This window comes from Anopheles ziemanni, chromosome 3 (genome assembly GCF_943734765.1).
Source record: "Anopheles ziemanni chromosome 3, idAnoZiCoDA_A2_x.2, whole genome shotgun sequence".
NCBI classification, from domain to species: domain Eukaryota; kingdom Metazoa; phylum Arthropoda; class Insecta; order Diptera; family Culicidae; genus Anopheles; species Anopheles ziemanni.
The window spans coordinates 7,071,749-7,099,735 of NC_080706.1; the positions used below are offsets into that span (position 1 = coordinate 7,071,749).

Here is a 27,987-nt window from a genome sequence, read left to right on the forward strand (position 1 = left end):
CGCTTTTCCTCGCTGGAGTTCCGTCGTGTCCGGCGTGTTCCATCCCGTGTGTGTGATTGTCGAGTCCGCGCCCCGCTTGTGTTGTGTGTTTGTGCCACCGTATGTGAGATCAATGTGCTCGAGTGGAATTGGAAAGTGGGAAAATTGATCGCCATTTGTGTGATGTAACAATCGAGGGTGAAATGATAAGTTGGCCGTACGGTGCCAGATTCGATCGGGAAAAGAAGCTCGTAGCACGGTTCGAACGGTTGCCAGTGTGCTGTGGAGAGAAGGGGAAGAAGTAGCAGCAGTGTGGTGAAGAAGCATCTGACGAGAGAAACGTGCGCACGTGCACAGACGAAATGAAACACTGTCGTTTCAAGTGAGCTTTCGGTAACATTGGTTCCAAATTCCTCTAGCGATCTCAGCCGCCTCAAGTGATCTCCACCCTTTAGTTAGTTTGTGTGCCCTATCTGGTTATTTGTGACTTCGAGCAAAACTGCCTCCGAATGCTGGAAGAAGCGGAACTGAGGACGGGAAAGATGCTGTGCCGAACGAGTAGCCCTCCGCCGCCCAGTGCGAGTCCGGCTGGTTCCGAGATCTCCGTGGGTTCCCCGAGCCCTCCGCCCATCGGCAGCGATGGCTCTCATCCGGCGCACCACCTGGTCCACCCGCACCCCCTGGCCGTGACACATCTGGTGCATGCTGCAGCCGCCGCCCACCACCATCACCACAACCATCACCATCATCACCATCCGCTCGTTCATCCGCATCATCCGCACCACCCGGCGCTGCAGGCACATGCCGCCGTCGCCGGTGCGCTGCAGGCGCGGGCCGAGGACTACTTCACACCTCTCAAGCGTCTCCGGATGTCGGAGGGAGGCAGCGGGCCGGAACCAGCGAGTCCACCGAGCGGAAGTCCTAAGGAGCTGTCGACGAGCCGGGGCTCGAGTCCTACCACGCCGATTACCTGCCACTCCGGTAGCACCAACACCTCCACCCATAGCAGTACTACGCCGCACACTACCGGTTCCACCAATACCACCACCACCACCACTACCAACAGCACTACCAAATCGTCCGCCGGCTCGACGGCGGCCGAAGGAGTCAAGTCCTTCTCGATCGCCGACATTCTGGGCAGGGATGCTGAGGCGAACAGTGGGCGGGAGCCGAGTCCTCCACCGGCCGCCGCTAGTCTGCACCATCCGCACCACCTGCATCACCTGTCGGCGCACCATCCCGCGGCTCACCTCGCGGTCCATCATCCCCACCACCCGCATCATCCGCACAGTGGAAGTACGCTCCAGCAGGCTGCCAGCAAGATCGTGCGACCCTGGGACCATCTCCGCGGGCCGATTCCCGTGCGACCGTTCCTGCCACCCGCCCTGCTGCACTACGAGCATCGGTTAGCGCTGGACTACCACCAGCAGCTGCAGGAACACTTCCGGGCGCAGGCTCAGCTGCTGCGGCACATGAGCATGGACATTATCCCGTCGGAGAGCGGATCGGAGCGGTCCAGCTCGGCCGCCAGTGATTGCTGTTCGCCGGAAATCGGACGCGGCTCGGACCACCAGAGCCACCAGTCGTCGCAGTCGTCCTCGTCGGGCGTGGGCGGTGGAAGTGGGACGGGTGCGGGTTCCGGCGATGGGCGAGGTGGAGCGAACGGTGAGCGGGGTTCGGGCGGTGGCAAGGGAGGTGGTGGGAAGACGGCACCGAACGGGACGCCCCTCGATGCCCTCTTTCAGATGACCAACAAGAACTTCGACGAAGCCAATGATGATGGTGGTAAGTTTCCCAACTCTTGGAAAATATTATGATTTCCCAGTGTGGATATTTTGAGGGACAAAATCTTAGTTTTTCTCGCTACTCTTACGCCTCACTGATTCAAAAGTTTTAACGTACGTTCCGTTGGAACTAAACATTCTTTTAATTCAAGAAACTGGTCGTCTTATGAACTCCCAATTATGGTCTTATGACGTGGTTTGTCATCTCAAGACATCAGTAGCAAACGTCAAGCAGAAAGACAGAGACGATCTTTCAACTCAAACCGCCAATTGTGCTCACCAATAACTTCTATTTAAAATTCAGGATGGTTCATCAAATGGATGGGCTCATAAATTAATAAATTGAATGCTCTTGGAACTCACGGCTGTTCAACCCGCTCGATTTGGCAAAACCAGTCTTGCCGTTTTCTGTGGTGGACCTTAAATGACGACCTTCACCTGAGTGCGTACCGAGTGCAAAGAGCGGCAATTTTCACACTTCCTTTTCAAGCCGGCTCGGTGTTTGCTTTCGGATGTTTGTCGATAGTCCATGTTTGACCATCGCCGGTCGTGAGGGAATTTCCCGCAGCGCCCGAGGACATGAGCCGAAGAACAATGCCAACAAGACCGGTTAGTAATGGCTCCCGGTGGTGTGCAGAAAAACCATCGGCTGGGAGTGTGTTTGCTCTTGAAAGGACAGCTGCGTCTTGGGGTAACTTTTCGCTTGTAATTGGTTTCCCAATGGATTGACACTAGGAGGAGCCAATTGGTGTGGTTTTAACATTCCAAAAAAGTTGCCGCGTTGTTTAAACTTTGTACATGAAATAAAATAATTTGTTTCATTTGATGATTTGATTTGAAATTTAAAATAAAATTTATATTTGAAGGAAAATATTCACAAACCAATTTTAAAAAGAAATTCGAAAAGTAGAAAGTTCTCTAGTATTTTTACCTATCTTCTTCTATTGAATATTCTCGGTAAATAATGAAGAATACTTTACATAGACAAGAAATATATTTTAACTTATTTTCTCAAGGCACTGCACTCTGGAACAATATGAAGATTGGCTAGATCCCAGTATTCAGCACCCATTTTTTTATGTTTCCACTGGGCCCCTGTTTCAAATGGTTGTTTTCCTCAACCGAGCCAACTTGGAAAGCCACGCTGGAAAGTGTCGGAAAATTTATTAAATCTGCTCATGCAACTTTCATGATAACCACTCCGGGCTTGGAAACCAACGAACCGGTGCGCGCCCGTAACGTTAGTCGCTCACCTTACCCACCTGCACCAACACTTTCCTCTTCCCCCCACCAATCGGTTGGAATTAAAATTAGATTAGCAAGACTTACAAATGAGATCCGATTATCATTTTCTTCCAGCCCCCGACCATCCCTTGGCCCGCCCGCGTGAACCGGTGTTCGTGTTCGCGTTGTTTTAGACTTTGTTGTTTTTGCCGCTCGCGTTTGTACCATCGTGCCCAGCTCCTCGGGGGCCGCCATTATGCGACTTTTGGTTCGTTGGTTTGCGGGCGCGATTGTAACGCGATTAAACGCAATAGACAACGCATGTCGTGTTTTGTCGGCGGAAAACGGGTTAAACAAGGGTCTAAGGATGGAGTGGTGTGGGGCAGGAGGTAGGATTGTCCATTGTTTTGCTCCGTTTTCCGCTGACGGTGCAGTGTGCGCGCGCATTAATGCATGGTAACGCGGGGAGTAGTTCCGCCGAGCTTCCCAGTGAGGTGTTTCCTTTTTTTTCACTTGTACAGCAAACTCTCGGACTCGTTTGTTAAGCTAACGAGCAATTTTCATCGACGGTTGACCCACCGAGGAGGCCCACGGGGTGGCTCCCCCCACTCCCGCCGCACTTGGAAGCCTATCGTGAAGATCGCCATTTTCGAGGAGCTGCAGACTGATTAACTAACGAGATGCTGCTTAATCGAGGCACGATCGTCCGTCTCGACACGTCGCTCACTCGGGGTTAATTACGCTCGTACGCCTGGATTGCGCTGGTATTTGCATTTTTGCTGCTCGTCGCTCGATAATTTGCAGTTGCTCTTCTCACTTCAGCTGGTCCGGGCTGAATTTCACGCCGATAAAGCGGGCCTAGAATGTCTTTTGGAGCTGAGTAGTTGCGCTTTGAACGTCCGCTAATAAACACCGGCGAAGTGGAACCGTGTTTTTTCGGTGTCGGTAGAGCTGTTACCGTCTCGCAACGACCCGGTCCAGCCTAATCGTTTAGGCAGCGGCCATAAATCATCATAATTTCCGCGAATTATTATCCGGCTCCGTTTCGCTATGGAATTACAAAAAGGAAACTGTAAAACCCCCCCCGAAGAGTGCTCCGAGTTGTGATTCATCCAGCGGATTGTTTTTGCCTCAAGCTACAGGTTACTTTACCTCATGGATGATGATCGTACCGGACCGGTGGTGGTTTACCAATTCGACCTTTAAGCAACTAGCTACTCGATTCTGGTTACCTTGTTGCCAGCCGACTTCTGTTCGGGTCGTCGTTGAGACGTGTCTGGATGAGAATGATTTACCTTCGTTCAATCATCTCCCAGTTTGCCGCTGTTCTCATGCATCGAACCACAAGAACCAACTGGACACCCCCGAAAATAAATGGAAAAATAAACCTGACCCGATCGTGATTTAATCGAGTTTATGGTTTCACCAGGAGGTTTACTTGAGACGTGGGAAGCCGATCGTAAATTGCCAAAATTGCCACCAGTAGTAGCCGCCCTGGCGCGGCTCGGTGTGTACGAGGGTGCGAGCAATAAATCAATATCCAATTACCGAAACTCCTTCCTCGACCCGGTGGCAGGTAGAATGGAACCGGGTACGGCCTCCGGTTTCGCCCCGAAAGGATTCGCCGCAAGATCAAATCGATCGCTACCGCAACCGAGATGGCGCAAGTGATTATGCGTAATGGTTGGCCGGTCGGCCAAAGTGATCCTGGGGAAAAATTGCATCCAGATGAGCTATCGACGTGTTGTGCGGTTTCGCGATGGACAACGCCGTGCGAACTTGGGTGCGTGGGAATGGTGAACATTTTTTGATAGGTTGGGTTCTCTCGCGACCTTCCAGAATAAAAGAGGAACCTTGTATATTTTTTATAGGGAGCACAACAAAAGGATAACGCTATCGGGCACCAAAAGGACGGTGCAGAAGATCTAAGAATTCCATTAGACATTTCTTGTGCCTTTTTATTTTCGTCGGTCGGCTTCCCGACGACTTCTAACCGAGAACCAAAGGTCCGTAAAGGGAAGAAAAAAACCAAGTGTTACTGGAAGTGAGAGAAAATAACACGTTACATCCAATTGGATACACCCGATTTAGATTGATCCAACAATTATGTTATTGTCGGGTTGGAAGCGTTGTGTTTTTTTCTTGTTTGGTATGGGTTTCATTCCTTCCTTTTCGGGTCACTCTTTTCGGGATTCCTTCGTCGTTGTCGGCGGAGGTTCGTTCGACTTTATCCATTCCATCTCTTGGTCTTGGGTCGCCGTGCCGAAAACACTAATCAGGTGCATCCTGTCCCGCGTCTCGGGCGAAGCTTGCGTCCAGGTGAGCCCGGTTCCGGCCCCGGGGGCAGGTTGGCGATCGCCGAAAATCGTCCGCGGCGCGAGTGCGTGATGAATCGATCGAATTCGTCATGGCGCAGCCAACCTGCCGCAACGGGTTCGACTTTTTCGCCGTCGGAACGAATCGAAGGTTACCTCTGCGCGCACACAGGTCCTGACGGATCGCTAACGCATAGTCACACATACACATTCAGTGTCACCAGGAAAGACCCGTGCACACGGGCTGGCAGCTGACAGCCATCAGCGCGGCTCGACTAAACGGCCCGAACTCGAGAAAAAGGCTCTCTTGCCAAAGTGCCACTTTAAATTATCACGTTCCGGATGTCAAGATGCGAGCTCCCCTATTGCAGCGGGCTCTTCCAAACTCCAGCCAAACTGCAGCCCGAAACCGGCTTCGGTCGGCCCTTAAATTTCGCTTTCCAGCACTGACACTAATAGCGTCCAGCATACACACACACAAACACCCATTCGAAGCCAAGCCGCTGTCGCTTTAATTGTTTTCCCCGTCGGCAACCGTTTCCCTCAACGGCGGCCAAATCAACGCGCATCCTTTTAATTTCGGCTACACTTCTTTTAAGCTTTTTATTTATATGCGTCGCTCGGGATGCAAATTTGGCGTTTCGCTGACGAGCGTCCGTTCGGACGGTTAGGTGCTCTTTGATCTTCGCTGGGCCGAAGAGTTCCGAGTGGGTAAATATTGGAAAAGCTGGAATATCAATTTCACTATCGCCCGTTGTGAGTTTCCACGTTTTTCTGGCCTTCGGTACGGGAGATAACGGGAGGTAATTTGTTCCCAATACAATTTATTGGTTTGCAGTTTCAAAGCCAATCCATTGTAAATTAAACCAAACTAGTTTCAAATCCATCATCGTTGAGAAACCTTCTAGTTCAGATCATGCTCTCTACTTATAAAAATTAATCGAAAAGGAAGCACCGTTTGTGAAAGGAAATACCCCGGACAGGTACTGTTATCGCAAAGGCAAGTAAAATCAATTCGCCCCATTCAACTTTTATCTTCCATAATTTTCTCGCCATCAACCATAAAACCGATCAGAACATGGCGGAGCTGGCTGGAAAACTTACTCCGATAATGTATCGCTTTCACTCCGGCGCTCATTCGCGGGGCCCCGTAGAAAATCAATACATCCGCACTGAAATGGATCCATTTCATAATTGATCGTAGCACCGAAGGAGCAAATTTTCCTACGAACCGTTCGACCTCCGCTCGACATCGACACTTCGACCCTCCCCACACCCGTCCGTCCATCCGTCCGTCCGTTCGGTTCTTCCAACGCCGGACATAAGCGTGGAGGCTTTTCAGTCGACGCGAGAGGAAACCCGCCGGTCCGTGGAGAAGCTTATTAGCGCTTGTTCTTCTACTTAGCCCCTCCGCGGCCCTCTTCGCTGTCCCCCCGCTCCCCTCGCGATACACGGAAGGGAGGCGGTTTGGCGTGCGCGACGGCCAAGCCATCGAAGGAGCTCGAGCTCGAGCTCAATCGATCCGGTTCACAATCGATTCGGTATAAGACTCCTCAACCGATGGCGCACGGAGGACTTGCCGGCTGCGGCTTCTGCTGTTGCCGCCGCCGGTTTGGGGATGGTTTGGAATACAAAATGTTCGTTCGACATCAAAGGCCGCGCGCCGACAGATCATCAATTTTTCATTGATTGACTTAATCACTTTAGTACCGGTTGATTACAGTTTTCGGCTCTCGATCTCCTTGTTATTCGTTGTATACTCACACACACACACACATGCTGCATTGTACGCGTGTGCGTGTGTATGCAGGTACCAACACAAGCACCACATCGGACAAGGAAGGCAAATGCACTTGTGTTTACCGATGTGCAAAGTCTGCGGTTCGAAACGGTCAGGCCCGACACAGGGAGGGTGGTGTTGTTTTTTTTTTCTTTCTTGCCAAATCGCAGATAAAAACATGTGAAATGCTGTCAAAATTGGCAGTAATTTTAACACGCGCGAAAGATTTGCAGAAACCTCTCATTAAAAACGAACCATTCGCTCGCGCCCGTCTTCCAGTCGGCACCGTCTTAGGTGGAATTATGCACGCAATCGGCACCATATGCCGTGCACTGGACGAATGTGTGTTTAGCTGGTCTACCTTTGTGGTTCTATTTTCTTTCGCGATTGCGTTTGATCTCGATCTCGAAAGGGAAGATTGTTTTTTCACCATTTTTTTGCGTATTGTTTTATTTACCTTACTTTTCATTTTGCGTTTGCACCGTTTTATGTTTTGCAAACGTTTCATGCATTTCATATAGCTCGGCCATTTGATCTCTCTGCATTGCGGTGAAAAGAACGAACGGCTCTTGAAACCTGTTCCCGTCCCCGAGGTTTGCTCCAATTAGCGCCGCTTAGTCTCAATTCCATTCCGATTTGACATCCGACGACCACATCCGATCGCGCGGGATTACGGTGGACAAGGCAAGAACAACCGAAAGCTGTTAATAGCTATTAGCCATTGATAATTCCGCGCTCAAGATCTAAATCATCGCCTTAATGGCCACTGGATGCTGAATCGGGGTCGGAGAGGAGCTCCGTACCGCCCAGCGCTCAGTGTGAGATCCACGGATCGAACAGGTTTTCCATCCATACCGTGTCGTTTGACACATTCACCTTGTTTCGAGGGTTTCGGGTGAACAAAAAGTCGGTAAAGGATGAAGAGAAAAAAAAACGCACCAGCCACAGCATCAAACAATGCCGCCTCAGCTGAATTGGGTGGACAGTGGGAAGGACATTGGAAGGGGAGGGCATGACGAAGGAACCCGATGAACAGCATAACTCATTCAACTATTAGAAACAACAATAAAAGTCATAATAAGCCAACAACGGGGCGACCGATCGAAGCACGCACATAAACACACACACTCACACACAAACACACATGTGATGAGGTTGATCGAGACGCGAAGAAGCGAAGATCGGGAAGGATTAGCAGACACTGGGAGGGGAAATCAAGCGAATCAAACGAGATTTGAATGTATGCCAGCGGAAACGATCGGATTGGAGGTATGAGTATAGGCTGGGGAGGGGATCGGGGGCTGGGAATGATGATTCGGTGGGGAAGCCTTTAAGGGGTTATGAGCTCAAAAACGCTAGAAACACACGATTCATGCCAGCATGCGCCACATTTGCAAGTGTACTTAGGGGAAAGTGTTCTAAGATGTACTGTTGACTATTCTACATATGTTTTGCTTAAACAGATAAACATCAATTTTGCAGATTTTATGAACAACTATAGAAGTAACAATTGATACTGAATCAAATAGCGTATTTACTATTTTAATTGTCTAGGTTTAGATTATTTTTTGCGTTATGTCTTGGGTTGGTTACTAGTATATCATGAGGATAGTTTCTTGTTTTACTTTTTGATATATTTTCGGGAAGAAATTTTGCTGGATCTCAACAGTTTCCATTGCATTATTAAAAAAGTTTGATGTGGTTTGCTATAGAAATATTTGTATAGTTTGTAACTAACAAAATATCCTTCAGCAATTGGTTTCCCCAATCAATTGACCCTCATAAATAGATTCCATGGTACATATAAGAACGCTTTCCCCTACATCCACATCACTCCGAAGCGCGCTTTTGTGTAGGAAGCCTTCACTATGAATTCTCCCTCCTTCTCTTTATTTCTATCCCGCTGGCTTTCGATGTAAGTGCTAACTAATATCCTCTTAAGACGGATTGTCTGCAGCAAGTGTGCGCCGGCAAGATTGCTCACCTTTTCGGGCTCCTTCTTTACAACCCTCCGCTACCTTTTCCAAGACCACCTTCCTGTCCAGATTCGTTCGAATCGCGCGATCCGCCTCGCGGGAGTAATTCTGCTCTCGATCACACTCGATCCCCACCCTCCCCCTGCCTTCGCACCCAGGTCTTCCATTAACCCTTTGAGCCTGGTGTTGATGAGCGAACAACGGCCAGGTTAGGTCGGTTGCCCGTAAGGGAACCTCGTGCCATCTCGCTCGGAACGCTCGCTGCGGAGGCTGTCAATGACGATGACGCCGAGGAGGAGGATGATGTTGATGATGATGATGATGATGCTTGCCTGTGTGTGGCAAGGGGCCTCCAGGGATAAATGGTGGAAGCAGCAACAAGGTGATCAAAGGCCGATGCCGACCGAGCCCAAAGGTGTCGGCTGGGCTAATTGGAAGAAGATCAAAGGAGGCCGCCGCACAATGAGCCACACGGAGCTTTTTCATTCGCTCTTTTGCTCACCCTCTATCTCTCTCTCTCTCTCTCACTCTCTCTTCTTTGGTGGTGTCTTCGTGGGCTTCGAAAGGTGAGAAAGGAAAGATGACAGCATCACAACAGGAGGGCTGGGAGCGGGGATACTTTGGTGGCTACTCGATCTGCCCAGATTCGTTGCCATCTTCGCCGAGCATACTCAGTTTTTGCTTTGTCTTTCACACTCTTTCTCTCGCTCTCTTCCTTTCTGGTAAACCGGATCAGCATTTCCTTCGGTGCGCAGTGTTTTACCACTTGCGAGTGTGTGTCCGTTTTGATTTTTCTTCATCCCCGCCGAAGACCGGGGTTGAGCTTTAGGTGTTTTGATGCTTTTTCCGTCCACAATTTGTGCGGGAGATCGATGCCGGTAATAACTCTATCTCGTGCGCCCCGGACCTCTGCCTGGGAGGCCCGAATGAGCTTTCCACCGTGTCTGTGTGTATCTTGTTTAGCTATGCGTTGCTTTGTTGGTGCTATTGTGCGCACTCGCACATACCGGGCCGGTCGATTACAGCGTTATGCACGGAGTGTTTGGGTAGAAGCTTTCCATCCAGAGGCACAAGCCTCGGAAAAACACCCCTGAAGGATGGGAGACGAGTGCCCAATCAAATAAAGGAAAAGAAACATTACACACATACACACACACATGTGAGCAGAAATGTTATGCCCAGCGAACGCAACTGTGTTTCAATTAATTTTAGATTTTCGCTAAACGATCCAAACCATGGTAACGATCATGGAGGTCTTTGTTGTGTGGCGGGCTGGTTGTTTTCATGTCTCGTTCGGGTTTGATCCGTTTTTGTTTTTGGCCTTTGAATGAGCGACCCATATCAAGGAAAGGCTGGCATATTCGGTGTGAACCTGTAGGAGGAAGGAAAACGAATGGACCATAATGACTAATTTATGCCCGGCGCTGGTATTAATTAGCATCTGATGAGAAAGATTTTCCGCCTCAGTTGTAGGCTGAATATGGTTTTTTTACCTTCAGTCCATTCAGATTTCTTAATGATGCGATGTAATGTTTTTATTTGAAAGTTAAATCGAGTGGATAAAAAAAACGAGATACTATTAATGGCCGTTCAATGTGGTACGGATATGGCAGATATTAAGGAAGTACTCTCGTCAACGAGGGAATGTTTAAGACATTATTAATCCATCGGTTTACTTTTAGCACCGGCTGGCAGTTGCCAACGCCAACCGACGTCAACTGGTTTCACAACATCGCACTTTACGCCATCTTGCGTGTCAGTAAGAGGATTCGCATCCAATTAAGTCTTCAACTGGTTTGACCTGAAATCGAGCCTTCCTACTTGCTCTCCCAACTCCTACCGACTCTCCTGGTCAGGCATCAGATTACCTTTTCATTTAATCTTGTTTGGTACTGTTTTGGTTATGTTTGATTCACCTTTCCTACCGAAAGGAAAGGCCGTTTCTTTTTTTTTGTGTGTTGCGTTGTCACTGCCTGACAACCGACAATCACAACAAAGACGGATCGCCGAAGCACTTGTGATCGTCGGTTCCGCTGCACGGTGGGGTGCGGGAAGGGAAAGCGCCCAAGTGCGAACATGCCTCCCTCAGCACCGGACATTCGGATCGGATTGGATCGGATCGGCTTTGCATCCTCCCGGGCCGCTAATCCCCGACGCTCCGTAACGAGCCCGGCACTCACTCAGCTGTCAAATTAAATCACCTTCCTTCGCCTTGCTGTTCGCGATCGTGTTCCATTCAGCGGCTCGCCGGGAGAAGCGTCAGGTGTGAAAGAGTCGGCCAGCGACAGGTTACACGGTTTCGTCGTGGGATCTACCACATCTTTGACGCATCAAAGTGGATTTCATATCGTGTGTCCGGCGTGAGTGTATCCCTTTTATCACGCCCTTTATCTCCCAGGCCGCTTTTTCCGAAATCAATTTTCACACACGAGACGCAAAGGAGAGAAGGAGAGAAAGAACGAATGTGGTTTCGAATGTCCCAGTGGCGCGTAACGTCCAAGCGGTCATGAATGGGCAGCAATTATTGATTTGTTAATTGATTTCCGCCAACCGGGTGGGGTGGGGAGTGTGGGCGGTGGTCATCTCCTTAAAAGCGTCTACAGTGATTGACCGCAAGTATCATCATTACCGTGGCGGCCCGTTTGTCTTTGATCTTCGGGTGCTTCCTCCCGCGGAAAACAAAAAAGGTACCGCCTCGTTCTGATACTTCCAACGGCCTCCCCATTCGATCTATTCCGCCCGTTTTAGTGGGCGACGGAGGGGGAGAAAAGAGAGAGAGAGGAAGTATGAAAACAGTGAGAGAGCAAGTGAGAGAACAAAGTCCGGAGCGCCCTTAATTCGATAGTGGCGGCAAATGCGTGCCCTGTAATTATCGAACCCGGCCCGAAGGAAGCTGTGGGATTTTCTGGCCATCCTCCGGCCACCGCGCCCCGTTCAGCCCGTTTCTTCGACACCCTTGTTCTAAAATATTAGCCTCAGCAGCCCGCGCCCGCGAGTTAGTGCTGATCAATTCTAACACCTTCCATCCGGCCACCGAAAACAACAAAGGCCCGAACCCAGAGATAACTCTAAAGTGAGATTCGTGATGATGCCCCCAAACACATGTTTGCTGGGACGTCCGAACCACACGCGAATTGAAACGTCAAGTCGGCGAATCTCACAGGACTTGTACTTCATCGATCGATTGTATCAATTTTTCTTTTTCGCGAACCCTCCGAACCGCTGGAGGTGTTCAAACGAAACACGCAAGAATGCAGAAAATGCAATCAAATCAAGGAACAATAACATACAAGCTCAAAAAAGAAGCGTGAAAAATGATCTGGAATGCGTCACGAAGGTGAATCTCTTACAGAACTAAGCAAAAGGAGAGGATAAAAGTGTAACAACAGTCAAAAAACAAATGAAACAACAAAGGAAAATTTGTATTTTTCTCAAAGGAGAGAGAAAAAAGGTGAAACCGTAATTATGTTTATTTATGATCACTTACCATTGAACATTGTTATGCAAATAAGAGCACTGCTTGTGCCGTCGGAGCGGCATAAAGGAACTGTAAAAAGCAGGCAGCAAAATCGGGCAAACGGAAGAACACGAGGAAAAGCGTTAGAAACGGAGAAACAAAGCGAAGTGAAAACCACATGTGGCCATCGTCGAGCCGGCCTTTCGGGGGCCGTTTTGACTACGGAAGCAGCTACGAAAAGGTCGACGGCGGCTAAAGTCGGCCGAAGCTGCACCGAGCTGGCCAACTGTTGAGAGCCTGTTGCGTTCGGATGCTTCATTAAACTATTACCACTTGCCCGGCCCAGGGTGGGAAGGTGGGAAAAGCCGTCGGCGTGGTTCCCCGGTTCCGGTCGGCACTGCCGATGACAAATTGAGCACGGTGTGTGAAGTGATGATTTTTAGTGTAAACACACGAAACGAAATAACAGGGAAAACTGCGTGAAAGTGAGTGAGCGAACCTGTTTTCCCTGGCTACAGGGAATTCTGTAGGCCGCTGGCGGACAGAAGAAACGGAAAAGCAAACAAGTCTCCCAGATCGGTCGATTATTGGCTAATTAATCAAACAATCTGGCCAGGAACGGTGACTTCTCCCGACGGTGGAAAGCGTCACCAACCAGGAGCGACCGATTGGTAATCGATCCTTCGGGCGTATCGAAGCCCCATAAATCAAGCCCTGGCGGACATGAAGCTGGATCTTTTTTCACTTGCTGCTTTCTCACTTCTTTCCCGTTTGCTGCCATCCCCAGGATGTAATCGAAATCGGTGCTTTGTTCCTTCCCGCGGGCGAAGTGATAGCGATTGTTTCGATTAATCCCCAATGTAAACAACACTTGACACTCGGCAAACCGTCATACGGAAGCCCAAAAGGCAACGTTCCCGTTCCGTTCCGACTTCCCGTGTTGCTGGCGTGTTGCGAGGCAATAAATGCCGCTTGCTTTACGACCGTGCCGCTCCCCTTCACCTTCCTCCCGGAAAGTCATTGAACGGCCTCCGAGAGGGTCCACCTTCGTGATCAGCACCGGAGTTGGCGCAAAAGATGCCGGGCGACACGAACACAACACCCTGAAGCGATGTGATTTATGGTCGGGTGATTATTCTTCATTCCACCGGCGAGCATGTGTGTGTGTTTGTGTATGTGCGACGTGGAAAGGGATGCCTCATCCTTCCACAAGTTCCCGCTCAGCGCCCCGCGCTTGTTTGGGGACGATTGTTTGGCGACGGGGACTTGGCCGGCGCTTGTTGACATGTTTTAGTAGCATCACCATCCCACGTCCTCCGAATGTCGAATCGACGGCGGCACACACTGTGGTGAATTTAATTTGACAGATGATAGAGTGATGGCCGTTTTATAGCTACCTCCATTACTTGGACGATGACTACCAGATTGCTTTACAGGTTAAGTTTCCATCAAAATTTATCTGTTTAGGTTGATCGTTTGATAATCGTCTTTAAAAGTCAAACTATTTTGAACGATTTTCTATACATTCGTCTAGTTTGATTTCTATTTTCTTTTCTCTCCCCCTTTTTCGACGAAATTTCTGTTTGACTGCTTCTGGAATGCTTCAAGCGTGAGCTTGTCAAAATATGAGTGCTTCCAAACAGATGCAATCCACGAACACGGGCCACCCAGACGTTCCGTCTCGCCAACCCAATGCGGGTCGGTTTTCCAATCAATTTCCCCTCCCCCGGCGGCTGCACGCTTTCAGTGGGGCGAAAAGCGAAAACTGGAGCATAAGTCATCGCACAGCCTCCACGACCGAACCTGACTACCGAGCGTGGAGCGGCTTGAGGAGGAGAAATGAAGAAGCATATTTGGCAAAAAGCGCAAACTACCGCCGGCAACGTCGGAGGTCCGGAGATCAGGCCAAAACCGAGTCTCGAGTGTTAGAGGCAAAGGCCCACCTCCGGGCGAGACCATCTGCTTAATTTTCTCAGACGTTTATTTCCTCCTTTTCCAACCGACATCCCGAGAAGATCTGCTAGTCTCTTGGGCAGCACTTTTCAATTGGGTATGGTTTGATGCTTCGATGGGTAGAAATCTTTGCCCACCAACTTGCTTTTCCGCCGTTTCGAAGCCGACCAACCCAGCCGTGTCGCAGGGGGATGTCTGGACATGTTTAGCGTGCGTGAAACTGGCTACCATTTTCCGTTCGATTGGCGACCCAGTGGATTGAGCGGTCGGTGGTTCGTTTTCGTCGCCCGTCATTCGGTGGAGGGGTTTTCCCATACACACCAACCCACACCTGACGCCAACCGAAGCGTGGAAATGCTGGTTGGTGGCTCCCGAACGCCAACACAAAGGCCAAAGCAAACTCCGGTGCAATTGGTCGCATTAGTGAAATCTACGTGACGAAAGGGAGAGAAAGGTCCGACTAATGCGCGCGGCAAAAGGGGAGAAGGGGGGAGGAAAAAGAAAAACACCCAGCACCCTGGACAGATGCCGCCGACGGTGGACACCTTCGGCTGGGGTCGCGGTTCCATTGGACATGCTCCAGTGGTTGACAAAAAAGACGCACCCCGAAAAACCCACCGCACGCTCGTCGAATGGGACGCGGAGAGAATGAAAGAAAACCAACGACAATCCCTCCTTCCGCGCGGGATCGCCTCGTTGTCCGTAAAACGATCGCCATCTTACGATCGCGACAATCCTATTAAGAAACGACGGAACGCGCGCGATAGGACGAATGAGAGCATTGCGTTTGCCGCGTCCATCGTCCGTTTTTCGATTAATTTTATAAATGGCTTTTAGTTTGTTTTTCCCCGTCGTCCGCCTCGCGCGCCTCGATGGTGGTTCCGCGCGGTTTGGACATTTTGGACCCGCGTCCCTTTTTACACGCTTGGCGTCATTTCAATTTCCTGTGCGCCTCCGAGACCATAAACGCTTTTCGACGGCGACAAAACGCATACAGCTAGCGCTGCTTCTAATCGCTCCGTTCAGCAACGACACGAGTTCGTTTAATCAATCTTGCCTTCCCTTGTTTTTCGCCTCCTCTTTCCTGCTCCAATGACTTGGGGTTTTTCGTTTTTTGGTTTTTATCAACGCGTCGTTACGAACTGTCGAGTGGTAGAAATTGACTAATTTGAGATTAGGGGCGAGAAAACCATTTTGTGCTGGTTGCTGCTGCAAACAAAACTATAAACTCGGTTTCGCTACATTTGCGGTTGGATTTGTTGTGTGCTGTGCGTTTAGCTTGTTAGACTTAATCTGGTAGACAAACGGGCGTCATGAAGGGAAGATTGATTTAAAATAATTAATGCCTTTGATAACATTGAATAACAAATCATTGGTTTACCACGAATCTGTATCAGTTCCTGCTCGTATCATAAAATAAAACATCATCTCGTGGCGTGGTAGGTTTAAGATCGGCATTAATTCCTGCGCTATTTCTTACGAAAACAGTTAACCAAAACTAAACCAACAACAGAAGATCAATCGTTTTGCTCGAAACATTTCCTGTCGAGCGAAACAAAAAATCGAGGTCATTCAGTCTTCGGTTTTGCGAAACCATTTGTTTTGACTGCCAAGCGTTCCATTTTATTCGTTCGAACCACACGCTGGTAGACTCGAAACATATGCCTTGAGGACGGATGTTGCTAAACGGAACAAAAAAAAATGAACTATTTTCCTAACACCGGCAGATTTCGTCTGCTTGCGAGAAGATGTGAAACCGATCTTTAGTGTTCCGCAAAACAAACACGACGTCTAGCCGGCAGACGTTGCGCTTCACCGGGTTTTCGCGTTGCATTTCCCGAGCAACCTGAACAAACAATTGAATGGACCTGCAGTGGGATCAAAGCATTCTTACCAATGCCAATTGCCTTTGATTTTGGAGGAAAATTTTGCTGAAAGATTTTTCATACCAGTCAAAGGATTGGTACGTAGCGAGTGACACCTTCTTACACCAAATGGCTGAAAATACACCAGGAACTATGAAAGAAAGACAAAGCTTAACAAAACAACATCTTTACGTTCTTTGACTCTGGTTTCTTCCGGCGTGTTTCGATGTCGTCGTCGTCGTCGTCGGGCGGTTTCTTTCTTCATATCGCCCGCCCGCTTCGGAGGAGAATTCGTCGGCGAAAGATCAAAGGCAAGATGGAGAAAAAGTGAGCAGCGCTTTGGGGCAAATTTTCCTGTTTTCTTCCAGGGCCCCGGCCTCGAGAACCTTGGCCAACGACCACCACCAAAGGGTGCCCCGCAAACGAATCACAATATCGGAGAGCAGCTCCCCCTCCGTAAGCCGAGGGTCTGGCTTGGGCTGCACAGTTCCGTCGGGAGTGATGGCTTACGTGTGCGTACGTCACCGAAACGCCGTGTGCATTCGGTGGCCGGTGCATTCTCTCAACATTATCATCATCATACAATCACCATAATGGCAATAATGAACGAGCATCTGATCTGTAAACTGCTCGCCCGTTTTTGTGCCGCCTTCCGTCCCTTTTCTGCTCCCGATAGTCCTTTCGGGAACGATCCGTCGATCATCAATCCTTCCGAGGAGAGCTCCCCGTTCACCGCCCGGCCCGTTACGATTCGTTCGCTCTCGCTCTCACACTCGCGGGGAGTTTTATCTTCGCTTCGAGCCCTCAACCACTTGAAGCGAAACGAACACCGAAGCGTTCCCTCGGGGCTCGGAACGGAACTGAACGATGACGACGTTGAACGGTAACACTTTTACGAAGAATAAATGATTTTTTAAATTAATAAACCTCAAAGCCAAGCTGCTGCGGCTTTGCGAGGGTTTTTCTTCACTTGCCTCCTGCATTGCTCTGCCCCTTGCTTGCCCCCTCCCCTGCTCGATAATGACCGACAAAAATTACCCTCATCACGTCCCGACGGTTGCGCTGGCCAAGGGTTGCGCCAAGGCACGACGGTTGAAGAAAGTGAATTAATCATTTCTCGTCATACTATCCGATGCGCGTGTGCAATCGGGTGAGCGATGGATGCACCCTGCACCGGGGATGATCTAGCCGCTGCCGCCCGCTGCACCTGGAAGATTTCAAATCTTTCTGCCCCACCCCGTCGTCCCTCTGGGATGGAAACCGCCCGAGGGAAACTCTTACCCTCACGCGAACCCCGGCTCGAGTGGTTCAAGAGAGTGAGTCAAATGTTTATGTTTCTGCTCAAACAATCATAATTACCGTCTACTTATCGGCGAAACGCAGCCGGAGCCCATTTGCGAAGAGGCTTTCTTCTTTCAGCGCTATCTTAAGTAGCAGTGCGTCGCTTAAGAGTCTCTGGTTGGGGGTTTTCCAGTGCTATTATTTCAGTTTCGGCTCAGTTTTTCCCCGATACCCGTTCCAGAACTGACACAAACGTACACAAAACTTTCCACCGCAGAGTGTCTCCTCGTCGGCGTGGCACTTCAACTCGGGCTCGGAATTCTTTCTATCGAAATGATGCCCGAGCTGTCCGGGTTCCGCAGCCGCCGTCGGTGAAATGATTTTTTTTATTAATTTTATGGCTTTTAAACGATAGTAAATTGATGCTTAATATTAGCATTTATGACTGCCGCTGTCGGCTTCGCTTTATGTTGTGAGCCCCGCTTTCCATCCGTTCGCAATCATATTCACTCCACGAAGCGAAAACCGAAGCGGTGTTGGCGCTGGAACGGATTCTTCAAGCCTCCGCTTCAAGCCTTCTTTGAAAGCCCGGTTAACTCGGCGAGGCAGGGATTTTCCCTTTGTTTTCCTTCCCGAGCCAGCACACATTTAGACATTTTCGATGCGTTAGCGAGTCAAATGTGAAGCGATCGTGGTAAATCTTTATGCGGCCCGCGTCCAACTGACGAGCGGATGACGCGAATTCACGAGATCTTGCGTCCAGCGAAGGACCAACATGGTGCAGAACGTAACGTTCCGACTCCCGCCCGAGCCACGGTGCCACGAGCTGGAGGGTCTTAAGCGCATCACTTCGTTACGGTTCCGTTCTATCAACGCCACAGTTTCTGCGGATCGGAGTCATCGGAGGGAAGCCGCGGAGAGGCTTCGAGGGCATTGATTTGCATGCACAACGAGAAGCTCGAACCGGCGAAGGATTTATGACACCAGCGGAGGAGCAAGCTTGGGCGCTTCGGAGCGAAAACAAAGATTCTTCTTCCCGGTGCCGTTTGGTGCCACGGGCGGCCCGAAGATGATTCATTGCGGCGGTGTTAATGCTTTCGAATTCGACTGCATTGGAGCACATTTGGCTTGACTTTTATGAGCCTCCGCGAGGCCGCGAAGTGGGAACGCTGGGTGCGGCAACTGCAGAACGGGATTCCTTCAGCTCCAACCCGGTGGAAAAGGGGAGTCTGATAATGGGTTTCCCTTGATTTTACTGCTCAACGGATGTTTTGCTTTTTCTTGTAAAGCTCCCGGATTGCCGATACGCTTGGCGAATAAATCGTTCAATCAATTTCTGCAAAATTTTACGCCTCACGTCGATGGTCTGTTTGGGTGGAAATCGTTTCTGGAACGACACACACACACACACCCGAATTTCGTTCGTCTGCGTTCGAATTATGACGATTTTAACGATGGCTAGAATGGGCAAAGGTTTTAAAGTTAAATGCAGCTCCGTTGTTTTGCCAAAAACCGGCCACCCAGAAAATGCGAAAAAATAAAACGAGGGAAAATAATACCAATTTAGTTACGTTCCCAGGGAACGGAATTCGTTGGTAGGATTATTAATTTGTTTGCAAATATTTACGGGTGATTTTAATTACACAATTAAGCTTAACAGATTTTACGACTCGTCTGATTTTGTGTGTATTGAACATTTCAAATATTCGGAGACCATTTCAAGGATCGAATAAACTTAAAATCCAATATACCTCGCTTCACTGTTTAGCAATCTTTGTTGGCTCAACTCAGAAACATGACAAATTAATCACCACCGAACGCTGGCGAGATGATCCCGTTTTCCCAGGAGGAATAAATCATGCTAGCTAACCTTCGACGCTGGGATTCAAAGTGGCCGAACTCGCGAGGGAAACCTTCTCCCACGCCAAACGAGCACGATGATAACCGCATGCCCATTAGGAAAGCAATTCCTCACACGGTGTTTTGTGGCGTAGCAAAGGCCGAGCTGGTCGTTTTGGCAGGACCCGTAACCCATGGTCGATTAGATAGCGGCCCATGCACACACACACACACACACACACATACACACACGCTTGTACACATTTCCCAGTTGAAACTCGGTTTGCGCTGAGTGATTCCACTTGAGAGAGGAATATAAAACGCTCCGCTCGCCTCGGAAAATGTTCGATGCCCCGCCGCGTGCTTCCGGCGATGTTGCGTCCGAAGCCATTTCCATTTGCATACGCGTTTCCGAAGGGCTTGGGAGAAAGATTTCGGTTTTTTTCCGCCTTCGAGCAGAAATCCGCGCGCCATCAGAACCGAGGGAAAGAACCCCGGAAGAGTGTGGGGAAGAAGGGCGTGGAAGAAAATTTATGACCCTTGCACTCACCCCTAATTTATTGCTCTCCCAAAGGACCGACCTTTTCTTTCCTCGACATCGGTTTTCCTTTTTTTTCTCTCTCTCGTAACTTTCACCCAACGAAAAACACCGAGGAAGAAGGGCAGTGGAGTTGAAAGTGAAGCGAGCGCGAAGAAAAAGTGAGGAAACATTGCGGGCAAACCATTAAACCTGCAGCATCCTGCAAAGTGTCCTGTTTTGACAGCGAGCGGTTGTTCTAGCGGAGCAATATTTTGTCAGCGTTCGACACGACAACGCAACGTTGATATTCGATCCTCTCCTCGGTTCGATCGCCGGAGGTGATTTTTTCGTCGCTTTCGTTCACTTTCTTTGGAGGAATTTTTCTCCCCCCGGGGGTTTGGCTTGTTTCTCTTAATAGCGGTACGTTGGATCGAATTGCACCGACATGGGATGGTACATGCGAAACAACTGTTTCCTGATCCGGACCCATCATCGGTGGTGGTCAAGCGGACCGCCGGCGGAGCAGACCGCCCAGAAGTCGGTGCTCTCGCGGCGTTCTCGATCGATCGAGCATATTTCCCAAGCTTCTAAGATGCTCCTCTACGCCCAGTTTTTCCCCCGTTCTCCAAATGGGGTTTCAAGAGTTTACCTTCCATTGTTTTTCCCTCCTCAATTTCCTCGATTAATTCTAAACCCGACCCGGAGCTCCGCTGTGAGGCGTCAGTTTTAAGGTCTTGTTGTTCTTTGGTGTTCGCTGCCTGGGGTATTTATTGAAAATTAGCGCCCAATCGAGCCAACCACGTACTTTGTGTAGGTTCCGTGTCACGAGCGGAAGTAGCGGCCCGTCGCTGCGAGACGTGGAGGCTCGTTAAAAGTGCCAGTCACGATCTGATTTGAAAAACGTTCCCCCGTTCGTGCCTTCGGGAAGACGAGCGAGGTGGGATCGCAAGAAGGAAAAATCGATTCAATCCTTTCGGGGGTCGGTAGGAAAAATCGACGGCAGGCAATCCCGGCTTGTTTGGCCAGAAGGGGGGAGGTCCGCGAACGCGAGCTCGAAAACGTCACTTCGAAAACGAGCGACATTCACGCAAGGGTCGTGGCCGTGTTTGCGTCGTTCGGGGCGCATTTCGGCGTGTCATAAAAATAATTACCCTTCACAGTCCCCCTTGCAACCCGCTGCACCGCGCCCGGCTGAGGGACCAGTTTTCTTTGCACCTTTTCCACCTTTGTCGGAAAAATGCCCAATCACCCCCAGCGGCGAGGAACTTCGCTCGGCGGGAAAAGCACCCGCGGGACAAGACGGTCGCGGGTGTTTTCGCCGACGGAAAAATTAAACAAGTCTCGATCCGTGGAAAGTCCGGTTTAATTGCAGCGTTAATTGATCATTGTTTGAGGTGTGCGCGTTTGTGTGCCATGCTTAGTCATTGTCTGCGCCGCATCGTGGCGAAGGTGTTTCGCCGCTTTTGTGACGGTAATTGATTAGCTACCGATTCCGTGTGAGTAGCGGCGAGTGATAAAAAAACAGGGAAAATCGAGACGGTGGAAAAACTTTTTCGTGTTGAAAATTTCCCTCAACCTAACTCGTGGGTTGTTAAATATGTGTTTGTGTCTTTCCTTCACAGCGTAATTAAATATATTCAAATGGATTATTTTCCGATTCATCTAATTTTCCAAAGATTAGCTCATGGAAAGCGGCTTGTTAGCTAACAAATTAACCAACGGTTTGCAATCGTTTTCCTTTGCACAAATAACAAACACAGTAGGGCCAATTACTTCACCAAGTCACGAACGCAGAAATAATCGATAATTCTCCTTAAACCGTAATTGGACTGTTGGCCTGGTTTGTTTTTCCTTCCATCATTCCCGGAGTTGGTTTGATTAAAGCTGCGTATCAGCACTAATTAAATTGCTCCCATTGCTAATAGGTCAACCTAGTTTCGGTGGGCGAACGTGCTCATAAGTGGACCGCACGTGCGTGTCACTAACTAAGGATTCTCACCGTACGGGCAAACTTATTATCCTAATGGGTAGTCTTTGTCTCCGATTGAGTTCAGTTTTTTTTTCCTCCTTTAGAGCCGGTCTCCCGGAGGTCCGTCATTTGTTTCTAGTTATGGAGAAACCTACACTCCCGGGACGGGGCGGATGGAAAACGCTATCATTATAGTTAGAACCCGAAGCTCCACCCGGGTCGGTGGGGTACCGTTTTGCTTTGACGAGCACCAATTTACCAGTGGATGTGACATGAACGGGGTGTGCCGTACGATCGAGAACTCCCGGCGTCCGGCTAGACAACCCCTTCGTTCAGTCCTCCCGGTTGCCACGATGGAGTTCATCGTTAGCGTATGGGGCGTTTGATAGAAAAATAATGGACACCCGGGCACACCCTGCTAGTTGGGGGCGGGTGCGGGGAGAGGTAAGGGGAGACTACTTGGCGTATGTCATTCATCATTTGTATGCACGATAACAGCTGAACAGCAGGCCTTTGAAGGACGGCACAAAGGGTGTGTGTGTGGGTCTACGCGTGTGTGAGTGTAAAAATAAAAAAAACGAGATAAAGTTGAGCTGAAGAAAGACAGGGAGCGAAATAGCAAACAATACAGAGCCGATCCTGGCCAACCAATATACTGTCCATAATTAATTGATTAATTAGATGCACAATCGTTAGCAAAACATGAGTGGAGGCCGAGTGATGGTAGGAGGGGAGGGGGGCAAAAATTGCGTCATCCAAAGATCGAATGCCAAGCTTCGTAATTGCCTTCTACCTACCAGAACACCAGCAACCTCACCCCGCGCGAAACCCTTCCCACCTCCCTTCACACGATCACTTCGTTCAAATTTTTCGAACAGAAATCAAATTCACGCTCAAAATTGGTTTCGCTGGTGTTTTTCTTTTCCACTCAACGAGTCAAAGACAACAGATAAAAAAAGATACGTAACGTGGTTCGAAAAATATTGCAAATTGCCAGAGTCAAGCTGGTTCCAATTATGGTTTTATTGGGGCCAGTCAAACGGCCAATCGAGCCGGTTAATGGTGTGTGTAGTAAAGTTAACCCCCCCCGGGAGGAGGGCTTTGCTCGTATAGCAGCGTATGGTTTTTGTTGTCTGACTTGGCTGTTAACCTTGCAGGCTATTTTGAAGCCAATTTTGAGGCAAAAAAGTGACGGTAACTATCCGCGGCAAAAACAATACTGGCTTATTTATAGACATCGCTTTTTTTTACCACTTTGTCTCCAGCGGCGGGAACTTTTCAATCAACCATCGCGAATACTTTATAGCAAGCGGTTGCTGTGGTGTGAAAAATACTGCCATCCTCACGAGTAAACACCGACCGAAGGCAAAGTGTAAGTGCGTACGGCACTTGCCCCGGAGCCGAAGCCAAACAAAGGTTCGCTGGAAGGATGAAAAACACACACACCAGCAAAAGGGAAACACCACCAAACAACAAACAGCACAATACAAACAGCTACGGGCGCCATCTCCACCATGCTGGGGCGTGGTTTTTCCAATGGTCCGAATGTTTCCAAACATCAAAGTCGGCATCGGTATTTCTCTTTCCGGCGCTCGAATTCGTTCGCTTCCTTTTCCGACCACGCTTCGACTGGTTCGCCTTGGCTGCTTTCTCTGTCGTTTTTCGGGCCCCGCGAGCCTTCGCACTCGATCAATTTATCAACTTCATCCCCTTTGGTCGTTGGGAAAGCGGGCGGGGGAGCAACGGGAAGGGGTGCGCATTGGAAGCGCAGGCGCGTCGCGTAAATGCGAGCACTTTTTTCGGTGTGTTGTTTTGAATGCTTTCTGCTTCGACTGTCTCTCTTTCCCTCTTATTTGGACGGTGACTACACAAATACAAACAGCAAGCCGCAAGTCGACCAGTTTCCCGAGCAGCTTTTGCCTTCCTACGCACCTCCGGAGGGGGTGGTGGACCCTCGCCCACCCCGTTTGGGGGTGGTTGAGTTGTTTGTTTTACGCTCTTCGAGCCAATGTCCGCTCCGTGACGTGCTTGGTGGATGTGTGGTAGTGCCGGAGACGTCGGGAAAACTTGCGACCCCACGGTGTTCGGTGACGCGTAACGCCATCGATCCGCGGTCGACGCCATTACTCGGTGCCTGGGTTTTCAGGTTTACTTTACCTCTCGCTCCCGTGTTTGTCTAGCATTTTCCATAAAGAGCCACCTTGGTCTCAAAATCCTTACATCAAAATAAATGTGTGCTGTTTGTTTTTTTTGTCTAAATTCACCTTCCAACCGTCGATAGCTCGCGGAAAGAAACGCCAAAATTAGGACTCCTTCCAATCGAAAAACATCGTCCGCCGGCTTCCGGACACCGCTTTTATGACCTCTCGATGACGCTGGTCAGCTTCAGAATGGTGTTTTCTACCCACCCCCTTTTTGCTTGCTACCCTCTACATCGTTTTGCAACTCTGAGTCATCCAAGGAGTCCGCGTTTCGGTGAAGGGTTTCGGATGAACTAACACCGACGCTAATTATTGAAGCTCATAAGTTATGGTCGATTTTATGCCCCGTTCCCGGGAATATCGCTGGTGGACCGCCTCGACGGACAAAGCGTTCGGGTCGCTACCGAAGAACTCGACGCCCCGTTGGAGATGATGTTGCTAACAATCGGACCGATTCTAATCTAACGTGCCAACGTCTTCAGCTAATTCGGCATGCGGTCCGAGAAAGGGAAGGGATCCTCCACAGTATCCGAAAAGTGTGTCTAAATGTGTAAGAATGTGTTTGCGTGTGTGAGAGTGTGTGTTCCTGGTTGTGTGGGGGGCCTCTTGACAAGTTTATTGACAAAAAAGCCGGGAGGGCTTAAGCCGGGTGTCGCTGCTCGCTTTCCTTCGATGGTTGCGGTCCGGATCAAAGGCTTGCTTAGGGTGCTCCACCATGCCCCCCCCCCCCCTCCTCTGGTTGGGGGTTTTGCTCTCCCGTCGTGCTCGTCTCGCAGTTAATCGGTTCATTTAACGGGAACAGAATGCCGCATCCAGCATGAAGGCAATTAACCGCCCTTCGCCCCGTTCGCCGATTCCAGCAAATCGGGCGGCGAGTTCTTGTGGGGCGCGAGGAAAAGCGAGAAAAAATAAATCGGCACCGTGTGCGCACACACACACACACGCTTTCCGAGAAGTGACGAAGTTCGAACCCCCCGGACCCTTGGGTGCGAGTCTAATTAGCCTCGGACTCGCGCGTCGCTGCGCGGTCAATTTGCGACGGAATCGATTTGGGAATGACTTCGTGCGATTGCATCCATCCATTCCCACCGCAAAATGCATTCTTTCCACGTCGTTTGCATTTTGTCGCTCGCAATTATGCTCGAATGTTGCAAGTGTCCGAAACGGGTCCCCCCTTTTTGCCGAAGCCGCCTTTTTACGATGCGGCGGCGCGCGCACATTCATCAAAGTGTTTTAGTTGGCCGCTAAATCATAATGATGTTTCTTAATTAATTTTAGGATCCGTTGCGAGCGATAATTTTCCTTTTATTTCTGCGAGTGTAGGAGGATGAAAATGAAAGTCCTGCATCGCAAACGCGCCGAAAACAGCGTTACCACCGTATGCGAACGTAACGGCGCAACCGACGTGACAATCGACGGGCATCAACAACTGGCCTGATTTCCCAATCAAAACGCAACGACACCCTCCGAGGGTGCCAATTATCGTGCACGCCTGCAGCCCCTGGCTCCATTGCCTCCCCTTCGGCTTGCAATGCCTGCTAATTATCTGTCAAAATAATGCGCCTCGTCTCGGTGCACGCGGTGGGAGACGAATGACGAACGCCTTGAAGGAATTCTCTCATCTTTTGACAACTTTATTGCCCTCCCAGGTTTTGTGCCTTCTTTCGATCATCGGAAAGGGAAAGGAGGTAGGGTTGGGAGCTATAAACACGCACCAGCTTTCGAAGAAGCAGGCATGTATTGAAATATCTCAGCTGAACATGCAAAAGAATTGCACAACACCGGTGCTGTCCCTTTTCGCCGACCCGGGGGACACATCCCCGACGGTGGATAAATTTTGCCGAAAAGAAGTGAAAGACTCCCTTTCTGGAACCGTCTTTTCTTTCTCCCCATTCCGCTCCGCGGCTTGGAGGCCGCGGTACCTTTTTCTCTTTCTCGTCCGAAAAATCATTCTCTTCATTTTAATTTTAATAATTTTATTGCCTCGCGAACGAGCACCGAACCGACACCGGGGAGGGGGGGGTAAGCGGAGAGGATGCACGGCTTGGGCGAAATAAAACATAACCAACGAAGAAATAAAAAAGACACACCGGGGAAAAAAAGAGGGGCAAGCAATAATAAGCCCGGGTCCCGGGCTCGAGGAGCATCCGACCGTTAATGGAAAACGGGGCACTTCGCGGTGCGCGGTTTTGGCGCTCCTCTCCACCCTCGTTCGCTCCCCCCCTCACCATGCGGCGTTGGCCTTTCATATCCGCCGCACGGATGTGGCTGGCGGCTTGTTGCGGCTAACTAAAAGAGCGCCTCTAAGCCTCCGGAGATCCGAATCCGCCCGAAATGTGGTCGAAAACGGGTGGAGGAAACAACCAAAAAAAGTAACGCCGTGCCGTAATATGTTATCATTTAATTTAATATTTCTTCCCGGGCTCTGCGCCGGGTGACGTTACGTGGCGGGTGAGACGCCAGGACGCAACCGTTACGCTGCGAGCCTTTTGGGCCCCGTTGGCATCGATTCGTTTCGCACTCGGATGTTAATTAGTGTCGTTGTCGTTTTTCGGCCGGGAGTTTTACGTGTCAATATGTCTTTCTAGCTTTTTCATTTTTTTTTCTTCTTCTTTTTCGACCATGTACCCCTTCTAAACTATGCTGGCCGTTGTCACGATGTATATCATTATTTCATCAATCCTCCGATGCGGGCTGCTGGGAAAATGCTACCGCATTAGACATATTCCATCGGTCGTTGTTTCCCCGAAGTCAATGTAGTTTTTGTTTCCTTCTGAGGCAACTTTCTTGCATTTCTTAATGCCTGGTTATTTGTCCTCGGCGCCTTCAAACACTTCGGTACAAGCGGCAAGATTGATTGTTAATTGGAGATTAATATTTGCTGCCTCGGAAAAGGCAACACACAAAGGGCCGGTTCGAAGAAAGTGAGCCCAGGCGTTTGTTGTTCAATCACACGCACACACTCACAAACATTTCAAGCCACGCTAGGGTGTCCGCATGCGGATGAAATTAAATCTCAATAAAACTTTATCGATTTATTGCACCGCGTTAAACAGGAGCGAAAGCAAAAATAACATTAAACCGCCAACCGCCCGAGGGGTCGGGGCTAGGGAAGGGGTAACGAACGTCGGAGGATCAATCTTCGATCGGACCATAATCGGCGGCGCAGGGCCTTTGATTGGGAGCCGTTTTTTCCTGCAGAAGCCATCGCCACCGCGATGGATATCCGTCCGGGGGCCTCTGTCGGTTACTGTTTGCCTTCGGGTTTTTAGCGTTGCAATTAACGAACCGTACTAATGTGCTGACCTTTTGCCTCTTACCGCTTCGTTTACTTATTCGTTTCCTCCCCCTCCCTTTTTCGCACGCATTTTGCAGAGCAATCGCATTTAAACCTGTTCGCCAACCGACCGCAGCCAAAGAAGAAGAGGAAATCCCGCACGGCGTTCACCAACCATCAGATCTTCGAGCTGGAAAAGCGGTTCCTCTACCAGAAGTACCTGTCGCCGTCGGATCGGGACGAGATTGCGGCCGCCCTGGGACTTTCCAACGCGCAGGTAAGGATCAGCAATTTAATTCGAAGGGATTGTTTGTCGAAAAAGGGGTTTCAAATAGGACAATCACTAATAAACATCCTTTCGCGGCTTTTCCGAACAGGTCATCACGTGGTTCCAGAACCGACGGGCCAAGCTGAAGCGCGACATGGAGGAGCTGAAGAAGGACGTCGAGACTGTTAAGGTACTGTCGGCACACAAAACGTTCCTGGAGAATGTCAACGATATGAACATTCTCAAGAAAAAGATCATGCACGACGATGGCGGCAGTCCGCAGAAGTAGAAGTAGGCAG

The 27,987-nt window shown here is 49.8% G+C and overlaps 1 protein-coding gene across 1 annotated transcript; it reads left to right on the forward strand.

The window, feature by feature from the left end:
- The first annotated feature begins 488 nt into the window (after window positions 1–488).
- Window positions 489–27,977, forward strand: LOC131289610 (homeobox protein B-H1-like). Its single transcript, XM_058318903.1, has 3 exons — window positions 489–1,764; window positions 27,519–27,697; window positions 27,798–27,977. The coding sequence occupies exons 1-3, from the start codon at window positions 489–491 to the stop codon at window positions 27,975–27,977; spliced, it is 1,635 nt and encodes a 544-aa protein (XP_058174886.1).
- Window positions 27,978–27,987: the final 10 nt, after the last annotated feature.